This window comes from Phaseolus vulgaris, chromosome 7 (genome assembly GCF_051622355.1).
Source record: "Phaseolus vulgaris cultivar YP4 chromosome 7, ASM5162235v1, whole genome shotgun sequence".
Lineage (NCBI taxonomy): Eukaryota > Viridiplantae > Streptophyta > Magnoliopsida > Fabales > Fabaceae > Phaseolus > Phaseolus vulgaris.
In genome coordinates this window covers 51,214,200-51,228,357 of record NC_143504.1, presented here as the reverse complement: position 1 = coordinate 51,228,357, position 14,158 = coordinate 51,214,200, and the positions used below count along the sequence as shown (strand labels likewise).

The window sequence follows — 14,158 nt, the reverse complement described above, 5'->3', positions numbered from 1 at the left end:
ATAATCAACACATTTATTTTAATAAATCTATTTTATCCTTCCATGCATTCGGTATATTTTATTCAAGAGATAAATTAATCCAAAATTTTGTTTTTTATTGATTCATTTAATAAATTTCAATTATTAAATTCTTTACGCTCCATTTATGTGACTCATGTTAAATCAATTTTTTTTTCCCAAACGCATGTAAAATTTTATTTATTTCATTAGTTGATTATAGATTATTATTAAAAAAATTTCATTTTTCATTTTTCAAATTGATGATTTGTATTAAATCAAATTTTTATCAAAATATTCTAAAAGTTTGCATGATAATAAATCTCAAGGATTAACTTTTATATGTTTACATGAGAACTGATATTAAATCTACTTATTTTCTTATCAAATTAATTTAATTAAAATTAAAATTATACTAAATTAAATATTTTTATAATATGTTTTTAAATCAAATCAATCTACTTTATACAGGAATACTACATCAAAGAAAAAATTATTAAAAAAAATATATATTTTGTTTCTTAATTTAGAATTCAAAATTCATTACTTACTAAATAAATCATATAATTCAATAAGGCGTTCTTTGTCATAAAAAAAATTCCAAAAAAAATACTATTATTTTACATGACCTCTAGATAGAATTATAGTATAACTATAAATACTTTGACATAGTTATGCCTACATCTCAAATAACAACAATTATTTGTTATTACATAAAATAAATATTATTAAAAAAAAAGTCAAATATTAACTTAAAAAAATAGATAGAATATTCACTAGTCATCTTAATAGGTTTAAAATTGAAACAAATAATTTAAAAATACAACTAAATCGAAATCAACTTTTTTATTTTTGCATCTAAGTTTCCTTATCTGTTGTTGATGGTGTCTTGTGCACAGTTTTAATAATACTGTATTAATAAAAACACAAATTTAATTTCTAAATATTGGTTTCATTTGTTTAAAATTTTATATTAAATTAAAAAAACTAAGGTAACAGCTTCAGTTTAATATTCTGTTAACAAAACAGATTATCATATACTTTTAATTAAATATAAAAGTAACAAATTATCATATTCTCTCCAACCTTATATTTTTAACTCTCAGTCTTTCTCTCAGAGTCTGTTTCTATATTTTCAACTTTCCTGATTTTCTGCTGATTTTCTATGTAATTTTATCTCTTCCCATCTTTTTTTTCCTTCTTCAGTTGTGATCATTCTTGTTTCGTGCAAGTTTCCGGATAATGTAACTTTGATGCCTCACTGGATTTTTCGGCTAATTTGTTTATACTATGCCACAGTCACTTCCCATTCTGAATTTCTGTTTTTTTATTTGCAAACAGAAAATCCAAATGGTTTTTCACCTGTGAAATTGAAATTTGCTACCTGTATCAGCCTCTTCAAGTTTCGGGTAGATGTGATTCTATTGTTTAGTCTGTGTACTTGTAGCATCATTGGCATATTGTGCAATGAGACTGTGCAATGATAGTTCTTTGCGGTTGGGTCTAATGTGTCCTATTATAGATATATATTAGCATGATGTCTCTATACAATTTTCTAGCCTCATTGTCCTTGTAAGATGCTGATAATGAACTGTGATGGTAATGGTTGGGTAGGATGCTTCTTGGTAGATAACACGGCTTAGAAATCACTGGTAATTAATGTTTTTCATGTGCTTGTTGAGCTGATTATATTTCTGTTGGGATTTGAAATTTGTAGCTTTTATTACATAAAATGGACCCAGTGCATTGGTAGCAACACCAAGCTTTAACAGTTGTGCTCCTAGTTTAATTTGGCAGTTTATTAGGCTAGAGTATGAAATACTTTCCCTTAATATCTCTCTCTAGAATGGAAGGCTAATATTGATTCTGTTGTGTTTGTAGAATCCTGTAATGAACATTTAGGTCTCTTTATGCCAATTGTCTGTCTGAAAAATGTTTAACTGGCCAAGAGATGTTAGTGCTTTTAATGCATTCAATTGGAAACGTCAAGGTGAATCATCTGAGAGAAAAGGTTTACTTCAGGATGTTCCAGCAGAGATTGAAATGTCGGATTATACAAGCATCCCAATTGCAGGTAGTGAGAGCCCTTCAAGCCTACTTGATGGTGAAAGCCTTAATGTGCAACCAATTGCCGATTTGGATTTCTTCTTTGAAAGGCTTTACAGCTATTACTGTGAGAAAGGGCTCTGGTGCATCATCATAAAGTGGATTGTTGAACTTCTGAGTCTCGGGTTCACCATATGTCTTTCAGGATTTATCTTTCTATATGTTGACTGGAATGGACTCCGTAATGCAAAGTGTGGAATGAATGCAGTTGAATCTGGAAGGGAGCCTTGTGATCTTGTTAAGGAAGCTCTTCATCAACACCCTTTAACCCCATTAACTTTAGGCAGAGCTATTATTGTTGGATACCTGGGAATATTTTTTGTCTTTTGGATATTTTGCTTCTTGAGATTCTTTGTTCAACTGAAGCATACACTGAAAATCCGTCAGTTTTACTACAACAAGTAAGTATGCATTGATAAACAATTGAAATATATTGATAAATTTTGTATGTGACTAAAGTTTTTCTGCCATAATTTACCTTGATCTTCTTGCAGTCTTCGTCTAACAGATAACGAAATTCAAACTATGCCCTGGGCTACAATTCTTGAAAAGACTGTTAATTTGCAAAACTCACAACAACTCTGTGTGGTAAAGAATCTTTCTGCTCATGACATTGTGATGAGGTTGATGCGAAAGGAGAACTACTTGATTGGGATGCTCAACAAGGGTGTGCTTGCTTTCCCCATTTCTAAGTGGGTTCCAGGTGCTGGATCAACAGTGAAATCTGGTCCTGACGGAACACAATATTGTGCAATACTAACCAGGACCCTTGAGTTGGCTTTAAATTGGTGCATCCTGCAAAGCATGTTTGACTGGTATGTTAATTATAGTACAAGTACCTTTTCATGCATAATCATTATATTCAGTATCACTTGATCCTGAAACTTGTAAATGTAAGGTCTTTCATCATCTGAGGTGTAGTTATTCATTTTTCTCTTTTGACCAGTTTTAGAATGGATGGGTTGGTCGGGCCATTTAGGTGCAGAATTATGACTCAGAACTTGATATAATAATAGAGTTTGTTCTGCATGTTTCAGGTTGAAAATTAAAATTTATTGTGGTGACAGTGGTTACTTTAAACAAGATTCTGGAAATATTGTGATATAAAGCTATTAATTGCCATTATGGAGATAAAAATGAGGTACCAAATGGCAATATCACAATAGCATGAGAGAGTAAAGATGGATATGGTCACCAAAGACTAATATGTGGTCCTGGGATTCGACTTCTGCTGACCAAATATATTAACACTTCAATTCTGGTAAACCTTACAACCACTAGGTCCAGAGGCTTGGTTAAGACATATTTAAGTCTAAAATTAAAAGTGAGATACCAAATGATAAAATCACAATCATAACTTGATGTTAAAGACATCTTTGAGGATAAACATTTGTTGTTGCACTATTTACTGGAAATAGAGTAAACTTGTGAACGTCTGGGTCTAAACTCACTTTGCAAGTTTTAAACAATCTAAAATCTGCATGCTGAAGAAACAAAGACAGGCTTAGGATATTATTATTTTTTATTAAAATATTTTTTTTAAGGAAAATTATGCTTTGATCATGTGAGAATTGTAGTGATAGATTTAGATATAAATATATATAATAAGAGATAAATTTGTAATTTAATAATATGAAAATATTAAAATTTTGTAATGTGATTGTTTAAAAGTTATGGATTATGTATTATGTATTATTATTATTTTTTAATTCTTTTATGTATAGATGGACGAAGGTAAATGAACTAGAAAAGTAGTCTCTATTTTTCTTTTTTAACTATTGGACTTTTGATATATTTTTATTTAATTGTCATTTTTAAAGTTCGATACATAAATTTCTTATATCATTTATATTCTTAGTATTCACCTAATTTTTTAATTAGTTTATATATATATATATATATGTGTGTGTGATTTATTGTGATATAGAAATAAAAAATAAAATAGAAATATTATAAAAGAAATTAAAATTAAAAAATTTGTTGCATTTTTTTGTTTTTCAGAAAATATCTTAAACGACACCTAAAAAGAATTGAAGAAAGTATTTGATATATTAATTTCTTGCTATCAAATGCTAAGGGGTTTCTATCCTGTGGTGAACTTATTATGGATTTTTAAATGAAAAGTAAAGCTTTTTAAGATTCCAAGGTATTAAATGCTCTGACTTTCATTAACTACTTTTTTATTTATTTTTGAGCTCCTTCTTAATAAAGTCTGCTTTCTGATATGTTTATTTAGAATAATTGAGATTCAACTAGTTTAAATGCAGTTTCTTTTACTGTCATTTCTCTACAGTAATTGGGACTCAACTAGTTTAAAATAAGTTCAACTGTAAGGCTTAAGTCCAGTTTGTTTTTGGTCTTTGAAAATATGATGCTGCCATTTTGTTTTAGTTATTATGGGTTTATAATTTTTGAGTAAAAACAAATTGAATTTAATTAGATACTAGTTTAAAGAAGACTTAATCTGAATCTCCAAGATAAGGATCTTAGCAAGAATCTTAAAGCTTAAAAGAAATCTCTATTAGAAGCTGATTTGATGACAGTCCTAAATTTCAGATTCTGGATGATAAAAATAATTCTATAACTGCATTAAAGTATAAAAAAAAAACTATAAAAAAATTAATTTTATCAGATCTTTGTCTTGGAACAATACTTGAAAAAGTATTAAAAGTGATGTGGTAAATAAGATTAATATAAAATAAAATAGCACATGATGATATGATATGATATAATATGATCCTTTCATAGAAGATAAACTAAGCAAAGACATGTTTAAGCCTAATATTAATTATACTATTGTGTTTTTGATGTTCGTTTTCTCCTTTGAATGTGCTTTGTCTGCAGGAACTTTTGTGTCAGAAAGAATTTTGTGTCAGATTCAAAGACATTAAAGAAAAGGCTTATGGTAGTAGGGATTGCAATGTTTTTACTTTCTCCATTTCTTGTCATATTCATGCTGGCACATCTCTTTCTGAGGTACGCTGAGCAATTTTATAATCAACCTAGCACAATATCATCTCGAAGATGGTCAAATTTGTCACGATGGGTCTTTAGGGAATTCAATGAGGTGCTGTTTTCTTTACTTTCACATTAATTAATGAATGGAATTATTGAAGAAATCCAATGAGTAACTAAACTATGTTGTATACGACAGGTTGGAAATTTTGTTGCATGCGTTTTATTGTAGTTTCACGATAAAATTATTACATTTGGAAGTGGTATTATTTATATATTAACCATTACTATTAGAAATTGGTTATAATTCCAAGCTCAGCAATAACCTGTTTTATAGGTTGATCATTTGTTCAAGCATCGGATGAATACCAGTGTATTTCATGCTTCTAACTATATCAAGCAATTCCCTTCACCAATCATATCTGTGATTGCAAAATTCATCTCATTTGTATCTGGTGGCTTTGTTGGGATTCTGATCAGCCTTGCTTTTTTAGAGGAGTCTCTGCTGGAGGGTCATGTAATATCTTTTTCCTTCTTTGCCAAAGAGTATTTGCACAGAGTTCATGACTGTCATTAATAATAATTTTTCTTTTTTAAACAAAAAATCAATGCAGATATTTGGTCGGAACTTGCTGTGGTATGCTGCTATTTTTGGAACTATAAATGCTCTTAGATGGGCTGCATTTACAGATAAGGAGCTTTTAGTCACTGATCCCAAAGGAACAATGTCAACAGTAGTTGACCATACACATTATATGCCCAAGAGATGGCGGGGCAAAGAAAGTACTGAAATGGTCCGGAATGAGTTTGAAACCTTATTCCAGGTACTCGGATGTCGGTTTAAAACATTTACATTAAACTAGACCCACCATTCTATGTTGTCATTGTGTTCATTATAACATAGTTTTGAACTACTACAATACTACTTATTATGCTAATAATATTTTTTTTGGTGGTGCAGTATAGTGTGATGATGTTACTTGAGGAGATGACTTCAATTTTCGTTACTCCATTCTTGCTTTTGTTTGTTGTCCCAGAGGTTATTGCTGTACTAGGACATAATAAGTTTCCCTATTTTTTATGCAGAAGAATAGAATTATATCTTAATTTATACACCATTTAGTATATTAAATATGTTTTGTTTTCATTTTGCAGCGGGTTGATGATATCTTGCAGTTTATTGAAAATTATACTGTATATGTCGAAGGTGTTGGTGATGTTTGCAGGTTGGCATGCAATGCAATGATTTCATCATTTAATTGTGTTTTTGGGACTTCTTATGTTAATTTGTCCAGGGTAAGCAAACCATATTATTTATCTTTTATTCTTTATTTTATCAGCTTTAGTGTCTTCAATTTTGAAGAGCATGGAAACAGAAGTTATGGCTCTCCATTTAATGTGCCTCGTAGCCAGAGGAGTTCTCAGGGGAAGTTGGAGAAATCATTCTTGAGGTATGTTCTTGGCAGAACTCATTACAGTCATGAGATTGATCTTTAAAAAGTTCCACTACAGTCTATTTTCATATATATGTATGTTGTGTAAAGGAAGATAAAGTAAGGCTGAAAAAGTTAATTATGATAATATTGAGTAGCAAATGAGGAGAAAGAGAGTAAGAAGGTTTTCTCTAGATGGAGTTTGGTATATACATCCAGAGATAACTTAAAAGTTTTGTTTAACTTCTGCTGTCATTGCAGCTTCCAGAGTAGTTACCCTTATTGGGAGCCAAATGCTGAGGGAAAGCAGTTTCTACAAAATCTGAGAACATTCAGAGATGATAAGTTTGTGACCAGCAATCGAAACAATCACCCTTATCTTTTAGATTGGTACTACATTTCCCAACCTCGTTATGCAACTCCCAGACACGTTTCAACTAATCATTCTGAAGTAACTCAGCATCGTTCCCCAGATAGGATGCTTTCCTTATTGGAACAAAATGAACATGAATATGAAGAATACATGAACAAGTTTTGCAATGAACGTGCTGGTTCATATCTAGGGGCTTCCACATCAACTTCCATCTTCAAGGAAAGCCTAATTGATGATCCACATTCCATTGATGTGCCTCTCACTACCAGGAGTCATTGGTGGCATAGAAGTCAACCCCGGATTGAACATGATCAGACGAGCTTTATGGATCCACCGGATTTCAATCACCAAAGAACATACAATTACCACGATAAATTTTCCGATAGAGGGTCAGAAGATCAATGTCAGGAACCTAGGTTTTTGGAGCCACCAGATTTCAATCACCGAACACCAGACAATTACCATGATAAGTTTTCTGATAACTGGCCAGAAGATCACGATGAGAAGCAATACTTGTACGGGGGAGATTATCACGAGCAATCTAGTATGGCACAAGCAGATAATTTAGATGCAAGAGAATTGAGTCTTCATTTTGGTGATGTTTATTGCAGCCCCCCCTAGAAAATCCCACTGTAAATTCAAGCACTGACTGAACCTTTTGAGTTATGACTTTGCCCTTCGTTATTTATTTTAGCTGGTTCTTTGTCTCTGGAATGCAAGAGTTCCCATGTCTAGTCCTCATTTCTCATTTCTACATTATTTATGTGAAATGGGAAAATGATAGATTAAGAATCTTTTATGCTATATTATTTTTTTTATAGGATGAGTTTAAAAATAAATATATATAATAAAAAATAAATTTATAATTAAATAATATAAAAAAATTAAAATAATAGTATTAGGAGTTATAATTTGATGATATAAAAATTTGGGATTGTGAAAATGAAAACTATTCTTTGCTTTTATGGACATATTTGAAACAAATTACATAAATAAAATGATAAGTTGGATTCCGATAGTGCTACGTCATTTTTAAGAAGTCATCATTTTCTAATACTTCTTTAATATAGTTGCAAAAATTTTCACAAAAGTTACTTAGACACCATACGAGTTTGGTTTGGTGGAGACCGAAGAAGTCGTGCTCACTGAGGATAACTTTATATAGTGTTAAATAATGTTAAATTTTTTATTTATTTAAAGTCGTCTGTAAAAAAATACACAAAAGTGGTGCATGAGACAAATGGGATGAATGACAGTTCCTAATGCAAATTTTTATTTTTTTATGATAAAAAGTTATTTTAATGATTTGTGGCAATATTGAAATGTCTAAACAGTATATTCATTAAACGAAGTATTTTATTAAAAAAATATTTATTAAATTTTTTAAAATTTTAATATAATTCTAGCATAATTTAAAAAAAAAACATTAATTTTTAAAAAATTCAAATTTATTATATCAATTTTATTATGATTATAAAAATAAAGAATAAATTAACATAAAAAATATCTCCTATTCCAAACAAAATTTAAAACTTGTAATAGTTATATAGTGTACACTTGTTTTGAGATAATAAAATGAATTAATTGAAAATTTAATAATAAAAAATGATGATATTCGTTTCTTTAAAAAAATTATTTTTCTTTCTAACTGAGTTTTATTTCTTTTTGTCTCTAAGTTCAAATTTAAAATAAAAAATAAAATATAATTTAGAAAATTATGAATTTTGAGGTACATAATTTGTCATTGTTATGAGATGTTATTTATTTAGAATTGTTATCGTTAATGCATAAGTTATTCATGAATATTAGTAAAAGTAATTTTTAATAATAAATTAACAAGAACCAAAAGTTAAAATTAACCAATTTTAAGTCTTTAAATTCCCAACTCATTCAGGCGAAGCACAGCATAAGTTTGAACTATATTTTTGAGATAAAACATGTAACATACGAGAAAACGACAGCGTTTGCAATGTTTTTCTACTCCCTTCCTTCCCTTTTACATTCTCCTTTCTCTCCCTTCCCTTCAATGGAGGGTTTTACGAAGGTTTAACCCAAACTTGAAGTGAACGATAAAGCTCCACAATTCACAAATATGAAAAAACTTTGGCATTCGTTGTCTCTCCTCGCTCGTCGGAGATCAATTTCTTCCTTCTCCAAATCGTACGCTTCCGATGCGCCCTTCAACCGCTGCACCAAAACCCATGAGTTACTGGTCCGACCCAACAAGTTTGTCACCACCCCATTTCGAAACATGGGCACCCTCGTCCAGAAAACATCTCCAATCCCCTCCAGACAGCGCAAAATCATGGAAAAATCGCAGCTTGAGGAGACTTTTGAATCCGCAGAAACCACCGAAGAAATGCTCAAGGCGTTCCGTAACATGGAAGAGGTTTTCGATGAGAGAGAGCTTGGCTTGGCTTCTTTGAAAATTGGCCTTAAACTTGATCACGAAGGTGAGGATCCCGAGAAAGCTCTTTCCTTTGCTAACAGAGCTTTGAAAGCTTTGGATAAAGATAATACCAGCCCTTCTCTACCTGTTGCCATGTGTTTGCAGTTATTGGGGTCTGTTAGTTTTAGGTTGAAAAGGTTTAGTGATAGTTTAGGGTACCTTAATAGGGCTAATAGGGTGTTGGGTAGGTTGCAGGATGAGGGTCTTGGTGTTGATGTGAGGCCTGTGCTGCATGCTGTGCAGCTTGAATTGGCCAATGTTAAGAATGCCATGGGGAGGAGGGAGGAGGCTCTTGAGAATCTTAGGAAGTGTTTGGAGATTAAGGAAATGACTTTTGAAGAGGGTAGTGGGGAGTTGGGTAAGGCCAACCGTGACTTGGCTGAGGCTTATGTCGCGGTTTTGCACTTTAAGGAGGCGCTTCCTTTTTGTTTGAAGGCGTTGGACATTCATACGAAGGGGTTGGGGCAGAACTCAGTGGAGGTTGCCCATGATAGGAAGCTTCTTGGGATTGTGTATAGCGGGTTGGAGGAGCACGAGAAGGCGCTGGAGCAGAACGTTTTGGCGCAGAGAATTTTGAAGAATTGGAATCTTAGTGCAGATTTGTTGCGCGCTGAGATTGATGCTGCAAATATGATGATTGCTCTGGGAAGGTATGATGAGGCCGTTGGTACTTTGAATGGTGTTGTGCATCAGACGGAGAAGGATAGTGAGACTCGAGCACTTGTGCTTGTGTCAATGGCGAAAGCATTGTGTAATCAAGAGAAGTTTGCGGAGTGCAAGAGGTGTTTGGTGGTTTCACTTGGGATTCTTGAAAAAAGAGAACGGATTTCACCTGTGGAAGTAGCCGAGGCATACTCGGAGATATCAATGCAGTATGAAACCATGAATGAGTTTGAAACTGCGATTCTGTTGCTGAAGAGAACACTAGCTTTGCTTGAGAAACAGCCACAAGAGCAGCACTCGGAGGGGAGTGTTTCTGCAAGAATAGGTTGGTTACTGTTGTTGACAGGCAAGGTGCAGCAGGCTATTCCTTATTTAGAAAGTGCTGCTGAAAGATTGAAAGATAGCTTTGGTCCCAAGCATTTTGGAGTGGGTTATATCTACAACAACTTGGGGGCAGCGTATTTAGAGTTGGATAGACCCCAGTCAGCAGCACAAATGTTTGCAGTAGCAAAGGATATCATGGATGTATCTCTTGGTTCACATCATGCTGATACAATTGAAGCATGCCAGAATCTTTCAAAATCTTATGGCGAGATGGGAAGGTATGACTGGTTTTATTGTTTTGACTTCATATGTTGATATCATTTCTCTTTATTTGTTGATTATGGGAACAATTTTTGTGTGTGCACTTATGATAGTTGTTAGAATAGGTTAAGTAGGTTTTATTCAAAAACAGCTTTTGGGTAGTACCTATCTGTTCCTAGGATTATTTGTCTTTTACTCTTTCCTTTCCCATCATTTTGTCACATATCCGTTGTATATAAAATGAGCACCCAAGGGAGACATTTTTAAGCTCTGTTCTCTTTTTGTTTATTTTCTCAAGTTGGTATTAGAGTCTATCCTTGGAAGATTTGGTGGAACAATCGTTCTACCTGCTATTAGACCACTCACCAATATTTAGTTTCACGCTCGAGATGTCCATTTCTTGACATGAGTCGGGTATGTTGGAGATCTAATATCGACTAGAGATATGAAATTATAATATATAAATAGGTGCAAAACTCATCTTACGAACCGATTTTGTGAAGTTGAATAATGAATCGAGTTAAACTTTAAGTCCCCTTTCTAAGAATAGTATATGATGTACTGCATCTGATGTAACTTTTCGGGTCTATCTAAACTCTAAACACTATACTTTTGAACATATACCCATTACCGTGCTATCCAGATTCCATTAGAACTACTGTTTTGGACTTGTGAATACCTGGATGGCTGAATTCTCATGCATTCTCCTTTAATAATTTATTACAGAGAAGAGTTTGTGATGATTAATAAGTCTTCTTGTGTTTTCACATTATGTTTACTGACAGCTTCCTTATAAGAATTATGCAACACTCATAGTCCTATACTTTGTGTCTTCCACTCGCCCTCTTATTATTTTTCATCAAACTACATTTTAGACTTTATTGCACTCTAAAAATGAATTAATTTGTAAACCATTATCCTGTGTTTTGTACTTAGCACAGGATTTCTGATTTGGGGCTACTGTAGAGTTCTATTCTTCAAATGTGAGATAGAATGTAATTGAGTTGAAAGAAAGGGATTATGTCCTTAGGAAAGGCTGCAAATGTAGACACCATACACGTTTTGCTTCTGTTCTGAATTTTCAGCCTAACACATCTCATGATTGAGCTTGGTCAGTTTGAGTGCCATTGCCAATGTTATTTTATTTAGTCTACAGAATTTTATTTTTGAAGTTGTTATGTAATGATCCTATACTGGGAATGTACGTTAGAATTATATCTATGTGGTGCAATTGTTGTTTGATGACCACACAATGGATGGATATAGAATATAAGGGCCTGTAGGAGAATCTGTTTGCCACCATCTCTGCATGTGTTTTTCCATATTTCTGCTAGTAAATGCAAAATGTCGTGTTAATTAAAAGATTGACGAGTTAATTTCTTTTGGTAAGCTACCTTTTATGTATAAAGTTTCTTGGGTGGTTCAGTTGGATGCATTATTTTAATGGAGATAGAGAAATAATTAATTGGATGACAAATTAGGAAGAAAAAAAAGTTACTACTTCATTGGAATGTGAAAACATCAGTCAATTTGAGAAATTTTTAGATGGCTAGAATTGCAGTCATTGTGAGATGGAGTAATATGATTTTAGCTGTTCTACCTGGTTACCTAAGATGCTTGAAATTGTTTAGTTTTGTTCATTGATGGATATATTTTACCTATTTTACGATAATTTTAGGAATTGGGAGGAATGCAATTATATTTGAATTTAGTTGTTCTTAGTTCTCAGCTTCTCTAGTAGTGATATAAAATGTAGCAAAACCCTCCTATTAGGTGAATGGAATGCACAATCATGTTCCTGTAACTATTTTTTCTCTGTTGTCCCTCTGGGGTATCTGATACATCATGCATATCTGACGAAAGGGATAAGTTCATACTTTTCTAAACAGTTGAATCTTGGAATTGCAGTTATGCCCTTGCAATTGAATTTCAACAGCAAGTCATTGATGCTTGGGAAAGCCATGGAGCAACTGCAGAAGATGAACTTAGAGAAGCCCATAGGCTTCTTGAACAATTGAAGAAAAAGGCCCATGGTCCCTCTGCAAATGAGCTTCCTATGAAGGCTTTGCCGTTGGGGAAAACACCTGCAACATCCAGGAACTCCAAGCTGGAATCATGACATAAATCCTCAGCAGTTTAGAAGACACTGCCATTCCTCATTGTAATGAACTTCTATGATACTGGTAACTGTTTACCAGTTTTGAGGCTTCCTCACAGATTTGTGGGGTAATTACTGAAATTAATTTGTTATACCTCAATCATATATATTTTGGATTTGCCATTATACCATTTAGATTTTATTTTTCTTTTAAATTCTAAGTCAGTACTCAGTTGTTTGTCACTAATAATATGGAAATTCCTCTCCAAATAATATACTTCATTCGCTAGTTGTTTTATAATGTTGCTAGTGTTCATGGGTTATATTGGAGTAAAATTTGAATTGATAGTGTTTAATTTGATTGATTTGCTTTGGAGTTTGGATATTTTTGTATTGATATGTTGATTTGGTTCAGGTTATTGGATTGTGATAAAAATAATATATTAACTTTTTATGTTTACTTTTTGGTTGTTTCTATATACTTTTTAAATTTAATTTTGATGTAAGGTAAAAATATTTATTATTTTTATAATAACTATTTATTATTTTGCTTTTCTATAGTTATTGCTTTTTTTTTTTTCTTTCTAAAATATGATGAAATGTTATATAATAAACATGACAATTAAGATATTTGGTAATGCTAGATAAACTAGAACAAAATTAAAAAAAGTATAAAAATAAAAGTTAAATATTAAAATGTATCAATTTAGATGTTTGAAAACCATCTACTTCAAGAAGATGAAGAATGAGAATTAAATAAATTGTAGTTAGTTCAGTTGGAATTTAGCGATAAAAACATCAAAACATGTCTCTTGCTTAGAATAGTTGAATTTATGGAATCTTATTGAATTGATGAATACCCTTTCAAAAGGGACTAGGATTACTCGCATTTAGAATATTGATTCCTATTTCTTCTAACACGAAGAAGGATATTAAAATGTACTTACTACAATATCAATGGGGTATTTTTTTAGCTCAGTGTGTCATAATTTTAAATGACCATTATTTTAAAATGGACGAAATATTAAATAACGAAGAACATTATTGACACTGAAATTTATTGAGACTGTTCATGACTCTCTTATTTTTTTACTGTTTACAGAATCTGTTGTATAGATATGGTGTAATGTTTTACAAATAAACAGTTAAAAAATGTAACCATAATGTTTCTCTTACGATTAAAGCATTGTAAGTGAAAGTTATTAGGAGAAATTTGATTAAAACATTTAATAGAATCCTATGTCTGAGAAGGTAGTTTTAACAGATGGTGAACAAGTAACAGAAGAAGTATTCATGAATGGAGTTTCCAAAACATATTGTAAATGGCAAAGCTTCATCTAACCATGAGAACTATTTACATATTATACCAGTCCGCAGCCTGACGATCCTACAATCTGAAGGATAGAAATCAATTGTCGGTTGCATGTATTCTCTTAGCCATTACAAGTACACATATTATTAAAAAAAAAATTAAAGTCCTTAGTTATTTTGTATCAGTA

The 14,158-nt window shown here is 32.0% G+C and overlaps 2 protein-coding genes across 2 annotated transcripts; both read left to right on the top strand.

Annotated features, from left to right (window-relative positions):
• The first annotated feature begins 1,866 nt into the window (after positions 1-1,866).
• LOC137830032 (autophagy-related protein 9) lies at positions 1,867-7,567 on the top strand. The gene is given in 10 exon segments (XM_068637116.2): positions 1,867-2,504; positions 2,598-2,918; positions 4,948-5,170; positions 5,396-5,575; positions 5,673-5,882; positions 6,020-6,097; positions 6,214-6,284; positions 6,399-6,509; positions 6,753-7,482; positions 7,485-7,567. Coding segments are annotated over 10 exon segments (2,532 nt in total). The 5' UTR covers positions 1,867-1,929; the 3' UTR covers positions 7,518-7,567.
• Positions 7,568-8,767: 1,200 nt separating this feature from the next.
• Positions 8,768-12,960, top strand: LOC137830001 (Tetratricopeptide repeat (TPR)-like superfamily protein). The gene is made up of 2 exons (XM_068637064.2): positions 8,768-10,578; positions 12,470-12,960. Exons 1-2 carry the CDS (start codon positions 8,957-8,959, stop codon positions 12,678-12,680), a joined length of 1,833 nt encoding a protein of 610 aa, XP_068493165.1. The 5' UTR covers positions 8,768-8,956; the 3' UTR covers positions 12,681-12,960.
• The last annotated feature ends 1,198 nt before the right edge of the window (positions 12,961-14,158 follow it).